The 24,952-nt window shown below is 58.9% G+C and overlaps 1 protein-coding gene across 22 annotated transcripts in view; it reads left to right on the top strand.

The window, feature by feature from the left end:
- The window catches only part of ADCY7 (adenylate cyclase 7), a 51,420-nt gene that overhangs the window by 22,513 nt on the left and 3,955 nt on the right, over positions 1-24,952 (top strand). For 5 of the 22 annotated variants that reach the window (XM_055297615.2, XM_055297610.2, XM_055297612.2 and 2 more), the window contains exons 3-23: positions 994-1,197; positions 2,270-2,431; positions 3,209-3,358; positions 3,887-4,035; positions 5,151-5,262; positions 9,414-9,541; positions 11,212-11,370; positions 11,579-11,711; positions 14,863-15,054; positions 15,428-15,462; positions 16,006-16,089; positions 16,280-16,352; positions 17,657-17,754; positions 19,224-19,308; positions 19,564-19,689; positions 20,451-20,549; positions 21,592-21,785; positions 22,556-22,649; positions 22,889-23,044; positions 23,699-23,845; positions 24,755-24,859. In XM_055297615.2, coding sequence (XP_055153590.1) covers positions 994-1,197; positions 2,270-2,431; positions 3,209-3,358; positions 3,887-4,035; positions 5,151-5,262; positions 9,414-9,541; positions 11,212-11,370; positions 11,579-11,711; positions 14,863-15,054; positions 15,428-15,462; positions 16,006-16,089; positions 16,280-16,352; positions 17,657-17,754; positions 19,224-19,308; positions 19,564-19,689; positions 20,451-20,549; positions 21,592-21,785; positions 22,556-22,649; positions 22,889-23,044; positions 23,699-23,845; positions 24,755-24,859 — 2,685 coding nt within the window. Of the gene's footprint in view, positions 1-993; positions 1,198-2,269; positions 2,432-3,208; positions 3,359-3,886; positions 4,036-5,150; positions 5,263-9,413; positions 9,542-11,211; positions 11,371-11,578; positions 11,712-14,862; positions 15,055-15,427; positions 15,463-16,005; positions 16,090-16,279; positions 16,353-17,656; positions 17,755-19,223; positions 19,309-19,563; positions 19,690-20,450; positions 20,550-21,351; positions 21,428-21,591; positions 21,786-22,555; positions 22,650-22,888; positions 23,045-23,698; positions 23,846-24,514; positions 24,860-24,952 lie in introns of those variants that run through there. The other 17 variants (XM_063612729.1, XM_063612731.1, XM_063612727.1 and 14 more) reach the window with 4 other exon arrangements.

The following is a 24,952-nucleotide window of genomic DNA, read 5'->3' as shown; positions in this document are numbered from 1 at the left end:
AACTGCATTTTTCAAAAAAAGAGTTTCACTCTTGTTGCCCAGGCTGGAGTGCAATGGCACCATCTTGGCTCACTGCAGCCTCCACCTCCTGGGTTCAAGTGATTCTCCTGCCTCAGCCTCCTGCGTAGCTGGGATTACAGGCCCATGCCACCATGCCTGGCTAATTTTCATATTTTTAGTAAAGATGGGGTTTCACCATGTTGGCCAGGCTGGTCTCGAATTCCTGACCTCAGCTGATCCACCTGCCTCGGCCTTCCAAAGTGCTGGGATTATAGGCATGAACCACCATGCCTGGCCCATTTTCTTTTTAGTGAATGTAAATTTGATTAGCCGAGTTCTAGAAGAACACTCGGAAACTCCAGGGTGTTTATGTGAGTGAAGTGGCCAGGACCTAGCAGCTGCCAGGCAGCCTGGATCCATGTGGCTACCAACCACAGGACGCTTGCTACTGTGTGCCAGCCCCCAGATCAGGCCTCTGCCGCCACGGACCTCCCGGAGGTCGTGCCCGTCCCGTCCCGTCCCACCTCTGTGCCGTTGCCCCAGCTCCTCCTCTGTGGGATGACTTTTCCTGGTATCCCTCACCAGCTTCTGCTCACTCACTGAGGGCCAGGCGCAGTGTCCTCTTTGGGTGGCTTTCCAAGTCTCTGCCTGTGAATGAGTTCTGCCCTGTGCTTGTGGTATCACCTGCGGTTGTGCACAGAGCACCGTGGGAACCCAGAGAGGAAGAGGCAGATGGAGAGTGATGGCATCATGGGCGGGGCTGTGGGTGATGCTCTGGTTCCCGAGGTGACGGGAAGGGGGTGGTTGAGGCAGCCTTGGCAGAGGTGACAAAGAAAGGCCAGAAGGTGAGTGGGAACCAGGCATGGGAGGGCGCATCCACACCCTTCATGTGGAGGAAGCTATAAGTGAGACAGCTGGCCCGGCAGGCTTTCTGGAGGAGGTGGCTCTGCACTGGGGAAAGCCGAGGCATTTCTGTCTGTTTGCTCCACCCAGGACCCCTCCAGACACCAGGCCATTCTGGGCATGGCGTTCCTGGCGCTGGCGGTGTTTGCGGCCCTCTCTGTGCTGATGTACGTCGAGTGTCTCCTGCGGCGCTGGCTCAGGGCCTTGGCGCTGCTCACCTGGGCCTGCTTGGTGGCGCTGGGCTACGTGCTGGTGTTCGACGCATGGACAAAGGCGGCCTGTGCGTGGGAGCAGGTAACAGGAACTCTGGACTCCCTGCCGGCTGCGCCCTCAGCAGCTCCCATCCCCGTGGTTGGTGGGCATGCCACAGGCCCTTCCTGCTACACGCTTGGCTGTGTGTCTAGGATGGCCCCAGGCTGGTTTTGTCCCTGTGAGTTCTCTGCATTGACAGGGCTAAGGTGGGGAGAGCATCCACTTGGATGCTGCAGCACTTTCAGGTGGCTCCAGTTTGGTTGGAGATGACAGAACTTCAGCTCAAAGAGGCAAAAAGGCACAAACTGGTTCCTGTGTCAGGAAAGGCCGAGGGGTCAGTGCTGGGTTCCAGTGGGATAACTGGAACTGGGGCCTCTGGACAGCTTCGGCCCCGGGCACGCTGTCTGCAGATGGGGGCAGAGAAGTTCACAGTGGCTCCAGGCTGCCCACCCCAGCTGAGAGAGAGGGCCCTTTCTCAACCAGCTCAACCTGCAGGCTTGAGCCACAATGGCCTGGCTGTGGTCATGGGCCCAGTCCTGGATGGTCACTGTCACCAAGCGGTAGCACACTCTGACCAGTGGGCCTGGGTCCTATGACAGCTCCTGTGGCTGGGGTGGGGTGGGGTGAGGCCCAAGGAAACCATGTGGACTGAAGGGGAAGGAGAGGGCAGCACTCCCAGAGGGGTGGATGCAGGACCAGCCGGTGGGGATGGTGGGCAGCTCTGGGGGTGGAGCGAGGGCGGGTGGGGCCGCATTGCTGGAGGCAGCTGGTGAGAGGGTGCCTCAGCCTCCCGGTAATCATTCCTGCCGAGCGAGAGCCATGTGGCAGGGGCACCAGGTGGGGGCTCCCTGGATCACGCGGGGCATGGAGCCTCCCACCTAGGGTGGCCACAGACAGTGGATCAGCACAAGAAACCATGAACCTTGTGGCCGGGCCCACCCTAGAAACACATTCTGGCTTTTCTTGTTCCCTTGTATGTCTGCCCACGCAGGGGGTGGCGAGGGAGCCAACCTAAGGACACGCACCGGGTGGGCTGGTGTGGTGCAGGGTTCTGGGGGCTGTAGGGCCTGGGGCAGCATCTCGGGGCACTGGGCTCACCAGGCTGCATCCACAGGTGCCCTTCTTCCTGTTCATCATCTTCGTGGTGTACACGCTGCTGCCCTTCAGCATGCGGGGCGCTGTCGCCGTTGGGGCCGTCTCCACTGCCTCCCACCTCCTGGTGCTCGGTGCTTTGATGGGAGGCTTCACGACACCCAGTGTCCGGGTGGGGCTGCAGGTGAGGGACGGGCTAAGGCCTCTGGGGGAGGTTTTGTGGTCTGGGTCTAAGGGCAGATGGGGGGCCCCCTCTGGGTGAGTCAGACCCAAAGGCCCCGGAGCTGTGTTTGCAGACAGCCCGCTCCAAGGCCGGGCCCTCTCCGAGTCTGCTCGCAAGCTGGGCTCCAGGCGTGGCCCTGCCCTCTGGCCTTTGCTTTGCTGGCCTAGGGCTCCCCTGTGGCTCAGCCCTCAGGGTTGTGACCTCAGGCCTTGCCTCCCGGTTCAGGGACACTGTCGTGGGGTGAGTCCCGTTGCCAAAGTTTCCCCTCGCGGGCCCTGTCCTGATGGGGCTTGGGGGAGTATCCCAGGACGCTGCCTTGTGTCTTTGTGTTGAATGAGTGAATCTTCTGTTCATAATTATTGGGGGTTTAGAGATATGTTTTCCTCCTGACCAGGCCTGGTGTCCTCTCCGGGCAGAGGCTGGCCCTCTGCACAGCCAGCTGGGCGCTGTGCCCTCTGGGACTGCCCTTAGCACACATGCCCCTCGGGCCCTGGGCTCTGTGAGGTGGTCTCTTCTGCCTCCCTGGGTGTCCTGGTCTTGCAGTCCTAGTGACTCACTAGGAGACTAGCTCCGGTCTGGGCCTCAGTTTCCCTGTCTGCCCCAGGAAGAGTGCTATTCTCAGTGGGTTGAAGGTCAGGGAATGGGAAGAGGTGCCATCACTAGTCCGCCTATGGGTCTGGTGCCCCGGGAGGGCATGGGCCAGGCCACATACTGAGCCCCACCCCGGTCTACCCGCAGCTGCTGGCCAACGCAGTCATCTTCCTGTGCGGGAACCTGACAGGCGCCTTCCACAAGCACCAAATGCAGGATGCGTCCCGGGACCTCTTCACCTACACTGTGAAGTGCATCCAGATCCGCCGGAAGCTGCGCATCGAGAAGCGCCAGCAGGTGGGACCCGGCCCCCACTCCTCACCCTGTATACCCCTGTCCTCTTCCTCTTTCTGTTGGACATGAGACACTCATGCTGCCATGTGCATGAGGTGCATGGCCAGACACCCATGCATGTCTCACCTCGGTGAGTCCTGGGCTCCAGCAGGGTAACCATAGCCTGCTGACCTTTGACTCTGCCTTCCTCTGTGTGGTTTCAGTCCTGGGCATGCCGTCCCCAGGTGGCGGCAGAGAAGGCCGTAGCGGCTCCAGGCTGCTCACCCATCAGCTTAGCCTCCCCAGCTGAAAGAGCCCTTTCTTAGTCAGGCTGAGTCCCGGGGGCTGCTGGGTACATGGGAGGTAGATGCCCACTTGGGCTGGTGGAGGACAAGAGCAGAGATGGGGACATTGTGGGCAGGGCAGGCAGGCAGGGAGGGTGGGGGCCAGGGAGGCCAGGTCTGGGCCCTGATGCTACCCTGCCTGTCCCCCGCCGGTCCCTCCGCTGGTCACTTTGCCGGTCCCTCTGCTGGTCTGCCCACCCGCTCCCAGGAGAACCTGCTGCTGTCAGTGCTTCCAGCCCACATCTCCATGGGCATGAAGCTGGCCATCATCGAACGGCTCAAGGAGCATGGCGACCGCCGCTGCATGCCTGACAACAACTTCCACAGCCTCTACGTCAAGAGGCACCAGAACGTCAGGTGGGCGGTGAGACGTATGATGAGCATATCCCGGGGACTGGGTCCACCGTTCCGCCGGCCCCCAGGCAGCCTCCCCGCCCTACCTGGAAGCTCAGACCCCTGCCCATATAGGGATTGGGAGAGGGCGCCATGGTTCCAGGCCCTTCCTGGGCCTCAGAACCACCACTTGTGGGCAGGATCAGATCAGGACTCTTAAATTAGAGAATTTAGATTGGTATTGAAAGATCTAGCACCCCCCAAAACTGTAAAACTGTGTGAGCAAACAGCTTTTGTGAAGGAAGGGGTCCTTTCAGATGCTTCTCAAGGGAGCACAGGACCCCCAGAATGAGGTAAAGCCCCCCGGCCTTGGTGCCCAAGAGTGCCCCGGTTCTGACACCTGTCTTTGGCTGGTTTGCAGGGAACCACAAAGTTTTACTTGAATGCACTGACCTGAGTTTGTCAAGTGTAGATGTGGGTGCTGGGTGCCGTTGAGTGTAGATGTGGGTCCCGGGAAACCCCCTGGGTCCTCTGCCTGCAGTGCCAGCATTACATCCAAGGCTGCCTTTTCTCTGGGCTGTGGATGGTCTGTGAGCTTACGGACTTTGGAGCAGGGAGTCCTGGTGCAGATGCCAGCTCTTGGCTTCCCAGCAAGTCTCAATGTCCTGGAGCCTCAGTTTGTGCATCTGTAGAACGGGAGTTCTGCAAGGGCTGTGTGAGGACTCAATGCCTGTAAAGCACTGGGCGTGGAGGTTGGCTTGAGGGAGCATGGAGCCGCCTCTCACCAGGGAGTTCTGAAGTCTGTGCTGTGGTGAACATTGGATGGGAAAGGGGAAGGCTCCGGGCTGCCTGCAGGAGTGCCCTTCGGCTGTCTGCAGTGATAGGGCCTGGGGTGGGCCCGAGGGCTCCTGCAGGCTCTGAACTTTGCTCCCTTCTGCTTTAACGTGAAGCCTCTGGAACTTTAATCTGTCTCTATGGCTGGGCGCGACTCTCCCATCCCTATGGAGGCTGAGGAAGGACAGGGGTGAATGGGCTCAGGCCTGGCAGGCTCCTGGGGCTCCAGACAGTCCTCTGTGCTCCTGCTGCTGCTGTCCAGGAGCCTGGCTCTGACACTCCCTCCCACCCCGCCCCATCCCCAGCATCCTCTATGCGGACATCGTGGGCTTCACGCAGCTGGCCAGCGACTGTTCCCCCAAGGAGTTGGTGGTGGTGCTGAATGAGCTCTTTGGCAAGTTCGACCAGATTGCCAAGGTGAGCCTGCTGGCCTGCACTGGGCAAAGCCAGGCCCCTCCCCTGCCTATTACATCCCCAGGGGTGTCCTGTGTCCAGCGCCCTGCTGGAATTGGGATGGGGAGGTGTGGCTGAATTTTAGCATCCAGCCAGCAAACACAAGCACCCCATGGTAAAGGTAGGGGTGAGTGGTGGCCATGGCAGCTAGGATCCTGTGCCCCCAGAGTGAGAGGCCAGTGGGGAGACTGAGAGTGCACACTGGGCAATATACTGGGGCTCTGGGGCTCAGACGGGGGCCCAGGAGGAGGAGATGGCTCCATCCTCACTGGCAAGGCCAGCAGCCTCCACTCACCTGGTAGCTCAGGAGGACTGTAGAATGCCCAGCCTCACCCAGAAGCTGCTTTTCACAAGATCTGAGGTGAAGCATGTGCACATTAAACTTTTATATGTTGTTTGTTTGTTTTTGTCAGATGGAGTCTCACTCTGTCGTGAAGGCTGGAGTGCAGTGGTGCCATCACTGCTCACTGCAGCCTCGACCTCCCAGGCTCAAGTGATTCTGATGCCTCAGCCTCCTGAGTAGCTAGGACTACAAGCATATGCCACCAGGCCTGGCTAATTTTTTGTATTTTTTTTTTTTTTTTGTAGCAATGGGCTTTTGCCATGTAGGCCAGGCTGGTCTCGAACTCCTGACCTCAAGTGATCATCCCCTCTTGGCCTCCCAAGTGCTGGGATTACAGCCGTGAGCCACCACTCCTGGCCCACCTTTAAGTTTGAGATACTTGAAAAAATATCTGAGGAGGAAAGGGAACAGTGTTCTTAGCAGGGGGAACAGCATAGACAAAGCCTGGAGTAGAAAGAAAGCCTCGTGTGTCCATGGGGTGAACATGCTCAGTGTGCGTGGAACAAGGTGTGAGCGGGACAAGGGCACAGGGTCTGACATGCAAGGACATGAGGGCCGAGGCGAGGACCAGGCTGCTGAGGAGCTTGACAGGTGCCAGGCAGGGAGGGGGTCAGGCAAGCAACATTTCCATTAATGGACCAAATGGTCCTGAGAGCAGGTGAGTGCCAGGCCCTGAGCCTGGGTGGGGCCTTGGGCCTACATGGTATGTGCTTTGACGAGAAGTGTGGGGGCCAGGAAGCCTAGGGAGCACCTAGCCCAGCCTCAGGTGATCAGAGCAGGCTTCCTGGAAGTGGTGGCCATTAAATAGAGACTGAAGTGTAAGATTTAAGGTGGTGGCTCCCTATCCTGGCTGTACATGCGAATCACATGGAAAGCTTAAATAAAACATCAGTGCCCATGTCCACACCCATCAGAGTTTTGTTTTGTTTTTGAGACAGAGTCTTGCTCTGTCACCTAGGGTGAAGTGCAATGGCATAATCATGGCTCACTGCAGCCTCAACCTCCCTGGGCTCAGGTGTCCTCCCACTTCAGCCTCCCAAGTAGCTGTGACTACAGGTGTGCACCACAACCCCAGGCTAATTTTTTTTGTATTTTGTGGAGATGGGGTGTTGCTACGTTGTATAGGCTAGTCTTGAATTCCTACACTGAAGTGATCCACCCACCTCAGCCTCCCAAAGTGCTAGGATTACAGGCATGCACCATCATGCCCTGCCCCATCAGAATTTTTTTTTTTTTTTTTTTGAGATGGAGTCTTGCTCTGTCGCCCAGGCTGGAGTGCAGTGGCGTGATCTCGGCTCACTGCAAGCTTCGCCTCCCGGGCTCACACCATTCTCCTGCCTCACCCTCCAGAGTAGCTGGGACTACAGGTGCCTGCCACTACGCCTGGCTAATTTTTTGTATTTTTAGTAGAGACAGGGTTTCACCATGTTAGCCAGGATGGTCTCGATCTCCTGACCTTGTGATCTGCCCGCCTTGACCTCTCAAAGTGCTGGGATTACAGGCGTGAGCCACTGCGCCCGGCCAGAATTTTTAAGAGCCCTGCAGGTGTCTCTGTGGGCCGAGAATCAATGGTCTAGAACTTGATGGGAGGCAAGTTATGACTTGACACCGGGAAGAATTTTTCATGATCAGAGCTGCTCAATCCCAGGAGGGACTGGAAGTGGGCTCCCTGTTGCAGGGGGTAACCAAGCTTCTACAGGATTGCACTGGTCAGGGATGCTCTGGAAAACTATCCCATCCTGGGGATTGTGGACTGAGTGACTCAGAGGGCCTGTCTAGCCTGGAACCTTCCTTCAGGATTTGCATGGCTTCTGAACCAGCAGCTAGGAGCCCCAGAGGTTGGGCCTCACGTGAGGCAGGGGCCCTGGGCTCGGGCCACAGCTGGCCCTTTCCTTGCCATAAAGCCCACACAGAGGGTCCCTTGCCTCTTGGACACTGTCTTCCCTTTCCAGCAGGCCCAGGAGGCGTGGCCCTATTGCACAGATGGGGAAAGGGAGGCCATGGCAGGCGCCAGCTTCCCAGTCAGAGCATCTAATCTCTGGGCAGAGTTGGGCAGGGCTGGTCCCAGCCTTTTCTCCTATCAACAATCAGATTCCAGAAGTGTAAGCTCTTTCCAAGAGCCAGGGCCTCCTCTCTCAGAGGCATACAAATCACACCTCGGCGCCAGACCCAGCTCCCCAACTCCAAGTGTCAGAGACACAGGGGACTGTCAGCCGGTGGAGCAGCCTGGGGAATGTGGCCTCTCCTACATCCGTGAGAGCCGGGCTGGGTCCACGGGCAGTCCTGTGCCTGGTCCGAGAGGAGATCAGCGTAGCTGGAGCCTAGGATCCAGGTCTGCCAAGGTTGCCTGCTTTCTAGGAAAGCCACTGTCCTCTTGTCCCTGCGGTCACTCAGAACTCACTCAGCATGTGGCAGATGGGGCCCAGCAGGAAACATCTGGCACACGCTGAAACTGAGTAATTGGCGGAGGGCGCAGGCCAGGGATGGTTCCCAGGCTGGGCAGGTGCAGGGGACCTGGAGGCAGGGCTGGTGCTGTGTCTGGGGCCTGGGTCCGTGATGGCTGATGGGCACAGAGTGGGGACGAGGACAGGATAGGCTCGAGTCCTGGAGACAGATGGTGTTCCAGGAGCAGGCCTAGCCCTCGTGAGCCTGCAGGACAGAGCCCTCTTAGCTCCCTCCCGACCAGAAGCCAGAGCACAGGGCCACCTGCTGGGGCATCCAGGCCGAGGGTCAGCTGAGTGGGGTAGAGGGTGGGGAGGGGAAAGCAGAGGCAGATGGCATTCCTTCTTCAGCTCCCCTAAAGCCCCACCCACAAGGCCTCGGTGCACGTGGCCACCCTTGCTGAGGGCTTAAGGAGGGTCTGGTGACGCAGCAGTGCCTCAGGTGAACCTCAGAGGGCTCTCAGGGGTCCCCTTCTCTCCCTGGGCCTTTTCCTATGAGTCCCCAGCCTTGCCCCTCTCCTACTCCACCCTCCCCATTCCCTCTTTCCTCTCTGCATTGATATCTTTCCTCCCCACCCCTAAGCCCTGTCAGCACAGCCACTGCTTGGGTGACCTTGAAACCTGCTGACCCCTTGGTGTGTACACCTGTGACCTCTGTTCTCACCCCCCACTCCTGCAGCCTCCTGGCTGCCTCGCTGTCTCTTCCCCAGCTTTGTGGCCCCAGGGCACCTGTGAGTCCTTGAGCACTCTTCCTGCAGAGACTGGCATGGCCGGCTCTCTTGGTTCCTCAGGGTCTTAGCTCAAATGATTCTGATTCCAACTCTGAGAGGTCTTTGCTGGCCTCGTGGGAACGTCGCCTCCCTCCTGTGCTTTGGTTTTCTCCTTAGCCCCCATCACAGCTGGGCACACTGTTTTGTTTTTGTCTTTCTAGTTTAGTGCCCACCCCTCCTGCCTGCGTGCAAGCTCCGTGGCTGCAGAGATTTGCATCTATTTTGTTCACTGCTGTGTCCCCTTGCCTGGCCTGGGGCTGGGTACTCAGTAGGCACTCAAACATTACCTGGGCAAATGAAACCAAGGCAGACCCCTCCCCGAGGCCCTTAGGAACACTTGTGTTCACCTCTGATGCTTGCCTGGGGGTTCCTCCTGGGGAGGCCCCCATGTCGCTAAGCCTTTTGCCAGGCCCAGAAGTAGCTCCTGGTGGCTGGACCCCAGGAGGCAAGCCCCCAGCCAGGAGAGAGCCGGGCGCACCCTGGAGGGTGGGGGGAGGCGGCTGTCGTGAGCGGTCCCGGCCTTAGATGTTCCAGTGACCAGGCCCTTCACTCACCCTGCAGGCCAACGAGTGCATGCGAATCAAGATCCTCGGCGACTGCTACTACTGTGTTTCGGGCCTGCCCGTGTCGCTGCCCACCCACGCCCGGAACTGCGTGAAGATGGGGCTGGATATGTGCCAGGCCATCAAGTAGGTCCTGGGCGGGCCCAGGCACCGGGTCCTGTCCTGTGGTGGACCCTCCTGGGCATGGTAGGGGATGTGTCATTCCCATGTCACAGATGGGGAAACTGAGGCTTGGGGGGTCGGGGGTGAAAGCAGCTTGCCTGGACCACCCAGCCTGCTGGAGGATTCAGACCTCATCTGCTTGCGTCCCTCCCTGTGGTGCTGCCTGTGACTCTGAGTCCCAGAAAGCATCTCCGAAGCTCAGAGCTGGGTGATGTGAGGTCAGGGTGGTGGGCCCCACTCCCCTCAAAGATGGGGTCTTAGAGCAACAGCAGGAGGCTTCAGGGCAGGCAGCTGGGGGACCTTTCAGACCCAGGGGTTGACTCCAAGGCTCCATCTGCTTCCTGCTCCCCAGTGAAGATCCTGGAGTCAGGCTTGGTCCTGAGGCTGCGGGGAGACCCCCAGCTCTCGTCTAGGTCCCCTGTGGCTCTGAGCAGCTGGGGTCTGTGGGAGGAATTTGCCGAGAGGGCTGTATGGGGAGAGGGCCAGGCAGGCTCAGCCAGGCTGACCAGTGTGGGGCAGAGCAGGGCCTGGTGGGGCTGCCCATCCCGGGCATCAGTCCGTGTTCCAGCCTGTCCTTCTCCTGAAGTCCTGCCATAGGTGGCTGGTGTTGCCAGAAAGAAGTCTGGGCAGAGCTGGAGGGGCCTGGCCTGCACCATTGCCTGTGTGACCTCAGGCTGGCCCCTGCCCTGTAACAGGCGGAGGTTGTACAGGCCCTCGTGCGCCTCTGGTTCTGACCCTGGAAGGCTTGGTCAGTGCCCAGCCTTGTTGGTGGACATGTGGTGCTGCTTGTCATGGGGACTCAGGCTCTGTTCCTGTCTTGGGGGTCCCCTGTGCCCCAAGGAAGCTCTCCTGTGGGGCTCCGCTCCTGTGCTTAGTGGTGCCAACTCCCAGGGCCCCTACTTCCCAGGGATTGGGGGGGCATAGAAGGTGCCCATGGTCTGGGCCCCTGTGTTCCTTGTCTATGCTAGGTTTTGGGTGGTTCCTGGACCCCCTCTGTAGACGCCAGTAAACTTAATTTATTTGAGACGGAGTCTAGCTGTGTTGCCCAGAGCGCATCTCGGTTCACCACCACCTCCGCCTCCTGGGTTCAAGCAATTCTCCTGTCTCAGCCTCCCAAGTAGCTGGGACTACAGGCGCCTGCCACCATGCCCGGCTAATTTTTATGTTTTTAGTAGAGTCAGGGTTTCACCATATTGGCCAGGCTCGTCTCCAAACTCCTGACCTCAGGTGATCTGCCTGCCTCAGCCTCCCACAGTGCTGGGATTACAGGTATGAGCCACCACGCCCGGCCCCCAGTAAACTTTTAAAACCCAGCCAGTGCTGCTGGGCAGGGAAAACACCCAGTGATGGTATTTTAGGTCCATCAACATGGGCTGTAGTGACTAGCTGGAATTCCTCCTCCTTCCTACCTAGCCCTTGAGGTCAGGTGTGGCCACACCTACTTGTATGCTCCCAGGGATGGGGCACTCAGCTCTTCCTGAAGAGGCAGCCCCATCAGGCTAAGAACATTCTTTCCCATGGGCTGAGCGCCTGCCCTGTTCCCACATGCTGCCCTGTACCCACCCCACACCTGGGAGCTTCAGCCTGTCCCAGGGCTTAAGCAGGGCTGGGGTGACTGGGCCACTCTGCCCCAGGCAGGTGCGGGAGGCCACGGGCGTGGACATCAACATGCGTGTGGGCATACACTCTGGGAATGTGCTGTGCGGGGTCATCGGGCTGCGCAAGTGGCAGTATGACGTGTGGTCCCACGACGTGTCCCTGGCCAACCGGATGGAGGCAGCCGGAGTACCCGGGTGAGGCTGGGCTGGGTAGTGGCAGGGACAGAGGCCTGGGGCTGGCTGTGGATGGAGGGTTCTGCGGTTGGGGCTGGGGGTCAGGTGTGGAGGGAGAGATGAATGTAGAAAAGCTGGCCTGAGGCCCGGGCCTGCCTGCTGTGCGTCCCTGGGTGGATGCCAGCCCTCTCTGGGCCCCAAGGCTCTGCCTGACTTGGGTCTCCCACAGCCGGGTGCACATCACGGAGGCAACGCTGAAGCACCTGGATGAGGCATACGAGGTGGAGGATGGGCACGGGCAGCAGCGGGACCCCTACCTCAAGGAGATGAACATCCGCACCTACCTGGTCATCGACCCCCGGGTACGAGGGCTCGGAGGCTGCAGCTGGGGGGACCCGGAGGGACTGGTGGGGCCCTGGGGAGCCTGGCCCGCACCTTGGGGGAGATCCCCATGGAGGGAGAGGTGGGGAAGGGCCCTGCCTGGGCAGGAGTGAGCTCACTGTTCCCAGGCACATTCTAGGCACCGAGTAGCCACTCCCTGGGCCTCCATTCTTTTCTATGTGATGGGAAAACAGCGCCTGCCTCACCAGAAGGAGCTAATCTGAGCGAGGCCCTCGCGGCACACCCGGCACATCACAGCATTCTATGTATTCTCGTCACTCTTGGTTTATTTTCCATGAGGTGGTTATTAATCTCTCAAATTTCCGAGAGACATACTTTCAAAACAAGCTTTGGATGAAACTCAGGAAAGCAGGGAGTGGCCTGGGAGCCACTGGGCAGGAGCCTCGGAGTGTCCTGGGTGCTGGCCACAGGTCACCTGGTAGCTCCAGGACCCCACGGTGGGGGAGACAGTTGCACTGCCCTAGCCAGATGGGGCCCGCCTCGGCCTGGCTGCTGCCTGCCCCTGGCCTGCTTGAGGGAGTCCGGCACGTCTGGCCACTGCTCTGTGAATCATGCTTGAGGCTTGCTCAAGAATGTCAGCCCAGCCAGCAAGTGGCTCCTTTCACTCTAGTCCTGGCTGTGCCTTGGGGCTGGCCAGACTGCCAGACCCTGGGGGACCAAGGGCTGGCCTGTGAGCCTCCCTACACATCTCCTGGCCTCACTCTGCCCCCAGCACCCCCAGTGCTGCACCATCCATACTGAGCCAGCATCTGGGAAAACCCCTCCTGGTACCTGTGTCCCACTCTACCACCCTCCTAGAATAGGGCCCTGATCCTCGCCCTGTACCCCGGCCATGGCCCCGCCCCTCCAAGGCCCCGCCCCTCCAAGCCCCTTCCCCTGCTCTCCTGTCCCCCTCACCCCACCTGGTCTCCTCCTGCCCTTCCACTACCAGGGTGGTGACACCCACAGGTCCCTGCACCCAAAACACTCATCCCTCCGTCCCTAATGCCCTTGCTTGTTTATCCATTTTCCTTGTCTGTTGTCAGCGTGAGTGCCATGCCGGGGGGCTCCTCCTCTCCAGGCTGCAGCCCCTCACCCCGTGCTGAGATGGGTGCCCAGCTCGAAGTTGGTGCTCAGCCCTTGAATGAGTGAAGCAGAGCTCCTCACCCAGGAGGCTCCAAAATCCACCCCTGCAGGCTGCCAGGTTGAGCAGGGAAAACTGCAGGCTGCCTGGGCCGACTTGAATTTCAGATAACCGTAAATCATGTTTCGTATAAGTGTTGCACGCTGTACTCAACTGGGCAGTTGTATTTATCTGGCAGCCCCACCTTCCCCCCACCGCACCCTACCCTACCCCGTTTTTTGTTTAACTTCATTCATTCACGCAGTTGAAAGTTCAAAAGATGTGAATGGCGTGTTGTAGAAAGTCCTTGTCCCCAGCCGGCACATCTCAGAGGGGACCTGTGCAGTGAGTTTCTTGTATTCCCTCCACAGGGATTTTCATGGACACCGAGTGAACTGCGAGTCCCCCCACCCTTCTTGTTAAGGTGGCAGTGGCGGGCCCCGTGGTCGTGCACCCTGCATTTTTCCTACCTTGGGGACATCCCTCCTGTGTGCAGGGTGCTCGTCTGTAGCTCCTGTTTTTGACATGGAGGTGGATTTTCTGCACTGGCTTCTATGGGCTCTGCCTCACGCCATCGCTGCGTGGCCTGGCTGGGGCAAGGTGGGCTCCTGTGGACTGGATGGTGGCTGCAGCTGCCCCTGTGGGGCTCATACCAATGCCACACCCATTCCGAGTAGGCATGTGTTTGCTCAGAACTGAGGAATCTAATTTTCGTTTCTGCTTTTTATTTGTTTCTCGGGGCTGGGGTGTCTGGATTCTCTGCTAAGTGCCAGTAACCTTGAACTTGAGTGGCTAGGTGCTGTGTAGGCAGAGTTGCCACAATGGAGGAGGGGACAGAGAGACGCGCCCACCCCCACCAGGTTGCTCACCACAGGGCCAGCGCGCTCTTGCTGCTCTGGGACACTCACCAAGGCTGAATTCCACATGGCTTCCGTGGCTAGGCAGATAGACGCAGCTAAGGGCTTAAAAATGTTTCTATCCCAAAAGGAGGTGAGAGATTTCCAGGAAAGTTGCGCCGTGGCTTAGCGAGTGCCTGTAGCTGTGGAGGCTTGTCCATGGGGTGTTTGCGGGGCCCTTGGAGACAGGACTTCCGGAGGCAGAGGAATGTTTCAGGGGCTAAGGAGAGACTCAGCAGACCTGGAGCCGGCTTAAGCTCATCTCTGGTGGCCTTGCGGGTCTTTCTCTTCCCTGTCCCTTTTCCAGTCCTGTCTGGCCACCCCAACTGGTGAAGGCCTCAGACATGTGTTCTTGGATCGGGGCGGGGGGTCTCAGGTCTGTGGCATGAGTGGGGGCACGTAGGGCTGGCTGTGCATTCAGGGCCTGGCTGAGCTACTGAGTGTCCAGCATGAGGCTGAGTCTCGCTGGCACATGGCAGGTGATGGCCCTGTGCCATCTGTGGTTGGGGGCCACACAAATGGAACTCCCTGGATCGCTGCCCTGGGGGTTGGCTGGCCTCTGGCTTGGCCATTTCTTGGGGTGGCTAGCACCCCTCTTCCTCCTGGCTGCTTCCCACAGGAAGGAGCGAGCGCGTGCCGGCCACACGTGGGAGGGCAGGGTAGGATGCCTGTGGCTTTCCCAGGTGCCTCCTGGGGACGAGCTGATGGGTGCTCAGGCCCCAGGGACTCTCCGGTTCCAAGGAGCCTCAAGGGCAGTGGGGCCTCAGGCTCGGGACCTGAGCCCTGCCTCTCTCCCTGGGGAGGCAGAGCAGGGTATGAGGTTGAGTACAGTGGTGGGTACCCACTAGCCTCTTCTCGGCCTGGGGCAGGGCCAGGGCACCGAGCTGGGACCCCATATGACCTGGCCTCAGAGTGCACCAGGCTTTGGCTGGCCAGTCCCCAAGGGCAGCCGCTCTCCAAGGGGACTGCGGGTTGAGCAACTTCTTTGCTGTTTATTTTTTCACGGGCTCAGGGTGGCATCACACTTCAGGGAGAGCCGGATGGGGGTGGCGGCCCCTTCCTGGGCTGAGAGGGGAGGAGGTGGCACAGGCCCATGTCCATGTCTGCCCGCAGAGCCAGCAGCCACCCCCGCCCAGCCAACACCTCCCCAGGCCCAAGGGGGATGCGGCCCTGAAGATGCGGGCGTCAGTGCGCATGACCCGGTACCTCGAGTCCTGGGGGGCGGCACGGCCCTTTGCGCATCTCAACCACCGTGAGAGCGTGAGCAGTGGTGAGACGCCCGTCTCCAATGGGCGGAGGCCTAAGGTAGGTCCCCCTCCCGCCCAGAGAGCCAGGGATTGGGGCCCCAAGCCAGGGGCAGGAGAGTGAGTGCTGAAGATCTCCCGCCCCCTCAGCCTCACTGTCCCCATCTGTAAAATGGCCACAGCCTCTGCCCCACCTTCTGGGGCTGGAGAGGAAGCAAAGGCATTTGGAGAATACTCCAGGATGTCCAGGAACATCCCTGTCCTCCTTGATGCCTGGACCACCCGCAGCTATAGTCAGGATGTCTGTGGCTTGGACGACCCCGGCACCTCGTCCTGTGTATCAAGTGCCGGAGGGGCTGAACCTGGCCCAGCAGTGGCCTTCAGGGCCCAGTGTTCTGGGGAATGACTGTATCCTTTCCTCCCTTCTCTTTCAGAGCATTCCCCAGCGCCACCGCCGGACCCCAGACAGGTGTGTGCCCTGACCTCCTGGCCAAGTCCTGCTGCAGCCACCTCCTCCAAGCAGGTTGCCCTGACCAGCCTCTGTCTAGTGGGCAGCTCTGCAAGGCCCAGCCCAGGACCTCTGTGAAGTTGGCCAGGGCTTGGGTCAAAGCATTTCTAGGAACCAGAGTTTCCTGGCCCCTGGCCCTTCTACATGGCCACATGATGGAGCACCTGTTGTGTGGTGCCCTGGCGGGGTCAGTGGAGTCGGTGGAAGGGAAGAAGATGCCTGTGGGTGTCCTGGTCCCCATGCCAATCCCAGGGGTGTAGCCGAAGATGCCTTAGACTGGGGCTCGGGTCTGCCCTCTGCCTCTGGCTGGGCTGCTGGCCAGCTGGGCCATGCTGGGCAATGCTGGGTCCTCACTCGCCCTCTCTGGGCCTCAGTGGGACCCATCCATTCCTTCACCATCCCACCTGAGGTTCTGGGACCCCACTGGTGTCCACGTCCACACCCTCCTCTGGGAGAGTTGGAAGTGGTCCCTGTGCTGATGCAGTTGTGGGTATCTGATTCCAGAAGCATGTCCCCCAAGGGGCGGTCGGAGGATGACTCGTATGATGATGAGATGCTGTCAGCCATTGAGGGGCTCAGCTCCACGAGGTGAGGTCTGAGACCTCTGCCCAACCCCCTCTTTTCTCCCCCTCAGATAGGGGTCCCCCATATGAGCAGGCCCATCTCATACCCCATGCCTGGTAGCACAGCCTTGTTCCTTCCCCCTGCCTGTTGCCACCTCCTGAGGGAATGGACCCCTTCCCAGCCCCCATCTCACCCCAGCTGCCCCGGCTCACAGGCCCTGCTGCTCCAAGTCCGATGACTTCTACACCTTCGGGTCCATCTTCCTGGAGAAGAACTTTGAGCGCGAGGTGAGGGCCCCCAGCAGCTCCCCCCCCACCCCCCGCAGAGGGACGGGGTCTCCAGGCCTGGGGTGGGGTGGGGGGCGCAGGTCATGGGGCAGCCTGCATTCCCAAGACCGGCTAGGGGAGGGGCACTGAGAATCCACAGCTGCTCCTGGGCGGAGGCAGGGGCGGAGCCAGTGCAGTGCCAGCCTGGCTCTCTCTCCTGTTGGCCTCATCCCGTGACCCAAATGCACCATCAGAGATTTGCCTCCATGGGTCTGCAAGACTTTTGCTCCGTCCAGTGCCAAAGCCTTAGCAGATCCTGGCATGGATGCCTCAGGCTGACGGCACTGGCCTTGCAATGAGACGAGAACCCAAAGCTCAGTTATCAGTGTCTTGTCTTGCTGCTATGAGCTTTTTGTATTGATAATGACCATTTCTTTACTGAGCGCCTTCTGGGTTCTCGCAGCATCCTCGGCACCCACATTATGTAATTTAACCATCACACGGCCAGTCCGGGGTGTTGCTATACCACTTCACAGAGGGAACTGGCTCTCGGAGGCTTCAGAGCCTGTTCCCAGCTTCAGGTGTGGCCCGTCAGAGAGGACAGTCCCGGCCCTTGGTGCTCCAGGGGTACCCCTCTCCCTCCTCAGCCTGAGGAAATGGTGCCCAGAGTTCAGGTTTGGGGGTACTTCCTCTTGTGGGGCTCCCTGAGTTGGGGGCTTCCTAGGTGAGGTCATGAGGAAAACTGCTGGCCAAGTGACCTGGCAGGGTGTGGCTAGTGTGGCCAGGGCCACCGAGCCTGCTTTCCTTCCCTGCAGCAGGAACCCTTCTGGAGCTGTGATCCTGAGATGGTGCCAGGGTGGAGGTGGGGGTGGAGGTGGGGGTTGGGGTGGGGGTTGGGGTTGGGGGTGGGAGTGGGGGTGGGAGTGGGGGGGGGCGGGATGGTCTCCCTACCTGCCAGCTTCTTGGTTTGAGGTGAGGACAGCCCCGGAAGCTCAGACTTGGCTCCTGTCCATGTACTTGGGGCCATGAGCTCTGCAGGGACCTTGGAAAGAGAGATGGGTGGCGTAGGGGAGGGGAAGGCATTGTCTTCAAATAGGAAAAAGCTGAGAATGGAAACAGACGAAACTTACCAAGTGTAACATCACCTGGAACTGCAGGAGGGTGGGAGGGTTTTAATTATTTAAAAAATAGAGATGGGGTCTCACTGTGTTGCCCAGGCTGGTCTCAAACTTCTGGGAGGTGTTTTTTTAAAGCTGATTCACTAGAGGCAGGGTGGGCAAGTGGCACTGCAGGTGGCCACCCCTCACAGTCTCTGTTGCCCCCAGTACCGCCTGGCACCCATTCCCCGGGCCCGCCACGACTTTGCCTGCGCCAGCCTGATCTTCGTCTGCATCCTGCTCGTCCATGTCCTGCTCATGCCCAGGTCAGTTGCGGGGAGGGGTGTGGGGGTCCGGCCTGCTGGGATCCAGGCTGGAAGGTGACCGTGAACCTGCAAGGAGCTGTGTGATTTGGGCTGGAAGGGGTCGGCTGCTGGGGTCCTAGCAACTGGACCAGGGGTTGTGGCTGCACACCTTGAGTTACCAACACTTCTTTTTTTTTTTTTTTTGAGACGGAGTCTCGCTCTGTCGCCCAGGCTGGAGTGCAGTGGCGTAATCTCGGCTCACTGCAAGCTCCGCCTCCCGGGTTCACGCCATTCTCCTGCCTCAGCCTCTCCGAGTAGCTGGGACTACAGGCACCCGCCACCACGCCTGGCTAATTTTTTGTATTTTTAGTAGAGACGGGGTTTCACCGTGGTCTCAATCTCCTGACCTCGTGATCCACCCGCCTCGGCCTCCCAAAGTGCTGGGATTACAAGCGTGAGCCACCACTGCCGGCCAACACTTTTTAATAGAATGTGTGTTTTCTGCCACAGGCCTCCCTACTCCCTAATGTCTCTCTCCTCTGTCACCTGTCATATGTGTGGCCTGCAGGCATTTTGGTTGACAGCCCTTGCCTTAGGTGTTTGGAGTGCTAGGAGGATAGACTCTGAAAACTATAGGCGCCATCCTTTCTCTCTTATATACAGGGAAATTGAGGCACAGAGGGTTAATGATTTATCCAAAAGTCACTGAGATTCATGCTTCTGGCTCTAGGGCCCTGCTGGTGGGGTATAGGGATGGGGGTGAAGTCGGAGGGAAGGGGGATCTAAGGTCAGCTACTTGGTGCTTTCTAGAAGAGTAGTTAGGCCAAAGCATCGACCAGGATTGTGGTTTTGGCTATGCTTAATAAAGACATAATAGGGAGGCTGCGCGTGGTGACTCACGCCTGTAATCCCAGCACTTTGGGAGGCTGAGGGGCGAATCACTCGAGGTCAGGGGTTTGAGACCAGCCTGGCCAACATGGTGAAACCCGTCTCTACCAAAAATACAAAAATTAGCTGGGTATAGTGGCTGGCGCCTGTAATCCCAGCTACTCGGGTGGCTGAGGCAGGAGAATGGTGTGAACCTGGGAGGCGGAGGTTGCAGTGAGCCGAGGTCATGCCACTGCACTCCAGCCTGGGCGACACAGCGAGACTCCATCTCAAAAAAAAAAAAAAAAAAAAAAGAAGAAAGACATAATAGGGAATGCGTTTTTACAGTTTTTTCTGAGTCTAAAAGCTGCAGAGACATTGCTCATTTCTTATACACTTGGACCAAAAGGAGTGATATGGTCTTGACCTCAGTCTTCATGATCTAGCTGGGCCCTGTGTATTGCCCATGGGGCAGCTGGGCCACAGTTTTCACAGGTCCCCTTTGCTGTGGGCAGAATACCAGGTGGGGTGGGGACAGGTGGCTGTGAGCCGGAGGATTGGTGGGGGCAGTGGTTCTGGGGAGAAGGCCCTAGGCAGAACTGAGGTTCTTCCCTCCTCTCCAGGACGGCGGCACTGGGTGTGTCCTTCGGGCTGGTGGCCTGTGTACTGGGGCTGGTGCTGGGCCTGTGCTTTGCCACCAAGTTCTCGGTAAGTGGGGAGGTCTGGCCCCGCGGGCCCTCCCTCCCTGCCTCGGGACACCTGCCTAGGAGCCCTCCCTGGTGAGCTTGGCCGGGCTGAGCCCCTGCTCTGGTCAAGGTTGGGTGCCCATCTCTCCTGCCTCGGGGACAATTTCCTGAGTGCCCTGGAGGCTTCTCCCGAGGGTACCCCTCCCCAGGCTGCCAGCGACCAGCCCTCCTTGCCCAGGCTGTTTGCTCTGGGTGACTTGACCCTGTTACCCCACAGAGGTGCTGCCCAGCCCAGGGGATGCTCTGCACTATCTCTGAGAGGGTGGAGACGCAGCCCCTGCTGAGGCTGACCCTGGCCGTCCTGACCATCGGCAGCCTGCTCACTGTGGCCATCATCAACCTGGTGGGTGCTGGGGTGGGGAGGCAGGCCTCCTGGGTAGAGGGAGACCTCCAGATTTGGGACGCCTACAATGTGGCCTTAAAAGCTGCCTCTGGTTGACCTCTCCCCCGAGCTCAGCAGGTGGATGTGGGGGGTTCCCCTTTGCAGACTCAGGGCTCCTCAGCTTTGGGTTTTCAAATGAGGACTTTGGGGGCCCAGAGAGCTTGTGTGGGCAGCCCTAGGAGGATGTGATGCCTTGAGCCACCACATCCTGACACCCCATTCATTCTTCATGGCCCTTCTGAGACTCAGTTTCCCCTCTCGGGGATGAACCCTTGCTCCTCTGCTGGTGCTCAGAGGCTCAGTGCTGCAGAAAGCAGCCTGTGGGACACTTGTCCACCTCCCTCCCAGACCCTGCATCCCAGGCTAGGGCCTCTCCCTCACCTCTCTGGCCCAGACCCTGGGTTTTTGGAATGTGTTCCTGTGACCACCTCCCTCAGGGTCACCTGGGGAGGTTGATAATGTTGGTCCCAGCCCCTCCCCCTGGCCGCTGCCGCTCTGGGGGTGACTGCGCCCTCATCTCCTAGCCCCTCTGCCCTCTGAACCTGACGGCTGCTGTGGGGAGTTGGCACGGCGGCTTGAGCCGTGCTCAGAGCTGAGGCCAATGTGAAACCTCAGGCTGCTGTGATACTCATGGTTGCCTGGGGCCCACCTTGCATGGCTTGGGCAGGTTCCAGTGTTCCTGTCCCTGGACTAACTCTGATGGGGACCTGTCTCCTCTACAGCCCCTGATGCCTTTCCCAGTCCCAGAGCTGCCTGTTGGCAATGAGACAGGCCTACCGGCCGCAAGCAGCAAGACAAGAGCCCTGTGCGAGCCCCTCCCGGTGAGTGCGCCGGGCCCGGCTCCGTGGCCTCATTCAGAGTGGGGCTGCTGCTGCCAGAGGTTTAGTTTGGACCCTCAAAGCATGGGTGCTGACGCCTGAGAGCACAGCATGTGGGAGGCTGAGACCAGCCTCTCCTGCAGAGCTGGGAAAGCAGGGCCCCATGGGCCCAGCCGGCCTCTGGCTCAAGGGAGTGAGGAGTCCCGGCCTTGGCGGGCTTGGTCTAGGCTGTGTGAGTGGGCAGGGAGTGAGGGGAGCATCTGGCCTTGTGGGGGTCTCCGGTCAGGGCACTTCCTGACAGGCCTGTCGCTGTTTTATACACGAGTATGTGCAGCTCAGGGAGGGGCTTCATTAGGTGGTGGCACCAGGGCAGGCCCAGACAGGCTGATGGCAGAGGCCAAGGTCTCTGCTTGGAAGGCCTTGCAGACAGCAGACTCCTCAGCTTCAGAGGCTGGCGGTGCAGTGAGCTGGGCTCTAAAGGGCAGAAAGTTTCTGGGACAAGGGACAGTGTGGGAAAAAGCCGAGGCGTGTGTTGGGAGCAGTGGGGTTTTGGGTGGGTTGTCTCCTGGAGAGCGAGCGGGGAGAACTGGGAGATGGAGCCAGGGGCAGGCTTGATCCAGATTGGGAGGTGCAGGAATGCCGGAGTGAAGAGCGTGGTCTTTATTCTGGGGGCTGGGGAGCCATAGCACAATCTTGAGCAAGGCAGAGGTCCTTTGGAAGGGTAAGCTCACAAAAACTCAGGGAGGCAGCTTGGATGCATGCACGCTCCGGCCCTGACCTTGACCGTGGTCTGTTGTATCCACAGCACCTGCATACTATGTTTTTTCCCGTTTAAATGAGCTCACTTCATAAGAAATAAAATTACAGTGGAAACAACAAAACACTGGACACTCTTAGGTCTCATTGCTTTTTGTTGAGAAGGGAGGTGGTAAGGCAAGAGCGTGATGCTGAGGTGCGGGGCGTGGGGCTCTGGGGTATGTGCTGGGCTGGTGGTGAGAGTTGGTGGTGGGGTGGCCCTGTCCTGAGTGACACCCTGCCCCCTCAGTACTACACCTGCAGCTGTGTCCTGGGCTTCATCGCCTGCTCCGTCTTCCTGAGGATGAGCCTGGAGCCAAAGGTTGTGCTGCTGACAGTGGCCCTGGTGGCCTACCTGGTGCTCTTCAACCTCTCCCCATGCTGGCAGTGGGACTGCTGTGGCCAAGGCCTGGGCAACCTCACTGAGCCCAACGGCACCACCAGGTGGGGCCCCGCCCGTCCCCATCCCCATGGTGGCCTGTTCATCTGGTGCCTGCTCGCACCAAGGGGCTTCTGTGTTCATGGGGAGTGGGCACCTTGCAGGGCGGGGCTGGCAGATGGTCTCCAGCACTCAGAGCCGAGGAATTCGATTCACTGGCAGGTTCTTTAGGAAGTCCCTGGTCTGACAGAGGCCACCGGGTCATCCTCTTTCCAGGCCAGTCTAGTGGTGGGGAGGGAAGGAGGCTGCAGCTCTAGCTCTGTGCCTCTCAGGGCCACATCCTGGGTCTCGAGTTCTGGAAGGAGCAGTTGCTTCCATCTCTTCCTGGACAGGTGGTGATACCTGAGGCGCTGGCAGGGCTGGGGTGTGTGGTTCTAGGGGTTGTGGGTCCCAAGTGGATTAAGGAGTGGACCTGGCCCGCCTAAACAAAAAAGCTGGAAGCCTGGGACCCAGGACAGAATCTGCTCCTGTGGGTCTGCCCCACACCTGCAAAATCCTTATGCCACTCATCCACCCCACCCCGCCTGCCACTGACCCTGGCTCACCAGGAGCTCTGGGCTCCCTTCAGGCCCTCATCACAGCTGATTCTGGTCATTCAGGGGTGAGATCAGAGGTGTTTCCCACAAGGGCTCCCCCACCTCCCTGCCCACCTCTCCCCTCCCCACTTTAGAATCAATTTCCCCTTCCCCTGGGTGTGTGTGGCGCCTGGAAAGCATGACTCAGTGGGTTGGGGTGGTGAGTGCTGGGAGTGACTTGGGCCTCCCTTCGCATTCAGCGGCACCGCTAGCTGTTCCTGGAAGGACCTGAAGACCATGACCAATTTCTACCTGGTCCTGTTCTACATCACCCTGCTCACACTCTCCAGACAGGTATGGCGGCTGGCCCCCCCATTCAAGCTCTGCCTGCTTTTCCTCACCTCCATCTGGAGATGGGGTGGGGTGGGCTCATGTGGAGTAGCAGAAAAGACCAGAGTCCTGCCAGGAAAGCACTGGTCCCCTGGCCAGAGGCTCCAAGGACGCCAGGGACAGACAGACCTGGCTAGGAGATGCACAGCAGCACGGCCCCCGCTCGCCTGCGGACGGGGCGCTTATGTTCCCGCCATTTGCAGATTGACTATTACTGCCGCTTGGACTGCCTATGGAAGAAGAAGTTCAAGAAGGAGCACGAGGAGTTTGAGACCATGGAGAACGTGAACCGCCTTCTTCTGGAGAACGTCCTGCCAGCCCACGTGGCCGCCCACTTTATCGGTGACAAGTTAAACGAGGTGTGCTGAGAAGGGGCTGGGGCGGGGGCAGGGAGGCCGAGGGTCCAGGCACAGTCTGTAGGGTGAAGGTGTGGAGCTGGAGTGCATGCCCAGGAGACAATGTATGGGATCAGCTGTGAGAGTATGGGCCTGGAGTCAGGGTCCTGGGCTCAGCTGTGGTCATGGACAAGGCAACTTGCTTTCCCAGGCCTTGGTCTTCACCTCTGTAAAATGGGCTGACAGCACTTCCCCACAGGCTTGTGGCGAGGATGAAATGTGTGTTCAGGGGTTTGTGATTCTGCATTGATGAAAATGTCTGTACTTCTACCAGTTATGTGTAGCAAGTTTTCTAGATAGGAAACGGAGGCCCAGTGAGAACAAAGACCTCCCAACTGTTACCCTCCACTACTGCTGAGGTTCTCACCCCATGTGTACATGGAAACACCCATGGTGCTTCTGTGAGCAAAAAACCAACCTGAGTCTGACCCTCCCTGGCCACCCGATTCTTAATCACCCAGTTAACAGCTGCCAGATGAACCTCATGCAACCCGCTCCCCTCCCCACTCCCCGAAAGCTGGGCTGGGCAGTTCAGTGCCATCTGCTGCAGAGGCCTTGCCACTCTTCCCGTCCCCTCAAGAGGTGAAGTGGTGTAAGGTCCGGTTTCTTCCCATCCAGGACTGGTACCATCAGTCCTATGACTGCGTCTGTGTCATGTTTGCCTCCGTGCCGGACTTCAAAGTGTTCTACACAGAGTGCGACGTCAACAAAGAAGGGCTGGAGTGCCTGCGCCTGCTCAATGAGATCATTGCCGACTTTGACGAGGTACAGCCTCTAGCCCAGCCTTGTGCAGCAGCCCCCACCCATGCTAGGGAGGGAAGGGCGGTGGCACCTGCCATCCTAAAACCCAATTTAAAAATGTGACACAGGGTTGGGCAAGGTGGTCTATAATCCCAGCACTTTGGGAGGCCAAGGTGGGTGGATCACTTGAGGCTAGGAGTTCGAGACCAGCCTGGCCAACATGGCGAAACCCTGTCTCTACTGAAAATACAAAAAATTAGCTGGGCTTGGTGGTGCACGCCTGTAATCCCAGCTACTTGGGAGGCTGAGGCAGGAGAATTGCTTGAACCTGGGAGGTGGTTGCAGTGAGCTGGGATCACGCCACTGCACTACAGCCTGGGCAACAGTACACAACTCTGTCTCAAAAAAACAAAACAAAAAAAACACGACATGGCCCGCCTGGGGGGGAACATACATTACACAGAATATAAAGGTACACATTTTTTTCTCATTCTGTTTCATGCAGCAAATATTTCGTTGGCATCTTCTCTGTGATGGGCAGCTTGCTAAGATTAGACTCAGGCCCCTTAGCTTCATTTCCAACTAAGCCCACGCTATCAACCAAGACAGAGGAAATCAGTTTGGGTTGAATTCCTTGCTGGAGACAAAGAATCTACATTCCTGTATAGATAATGCTGTGTTTGCTCTGTGCAGACACAGATGGAAGGGAAGAGGGAGACAGTGTGGGGACGGAGACAACAGGAAGAGCAGGAGCCGCCAAGGGCCATGTCCTCACCATGCTTAGTCATGCGCTCAGCTGGCAGGGCAGCCATGAGACGTGTGTGCGAGAGGCAGCGATGGGTGGAGGGAACCCCACACCCTTCTGAGGAGCGGGGGCAGCCTGGCTGCGGCTATGGAGTGGCGGCTGCTTCACCACTTCCTCCTCGCCTGCAGCTCCTACTGAAGCCCAAGTTCAGCGGCGTGGAGAAGATCAAGACCATTGGCAGCACGTACATGGCAGCTGCAGGGCTCAGCATCGCCTCAGGGCATGAGAACCAGGTACTCAAGCCCAAGAGGGGAAATTCAGCTGACTGTCCTCACTTAAAGGTGACCTGTCACCTTACCTAAAGGGTGTGTTCTTATCCCGTCCTG

This window comes from Symphalangus syndactylus, chromosome 11, assembly GCF_028878055.3.
Source record: "Symphalangus syndactylus isolate Jambi chromosome 11, NHGRI_mSymSyn1-v2.1_pri, whole genome shotgun sequence".
Taxonomy (NCBI): Eukaryota; Metazoa; Chordata; class Mammalia; order Primates; family Hylobatidae; genus Symphalangus; species Symphalangus syndactylus.
This window is presented reverse-complemented; position numbering and strand designations above follow the sequence as displayed.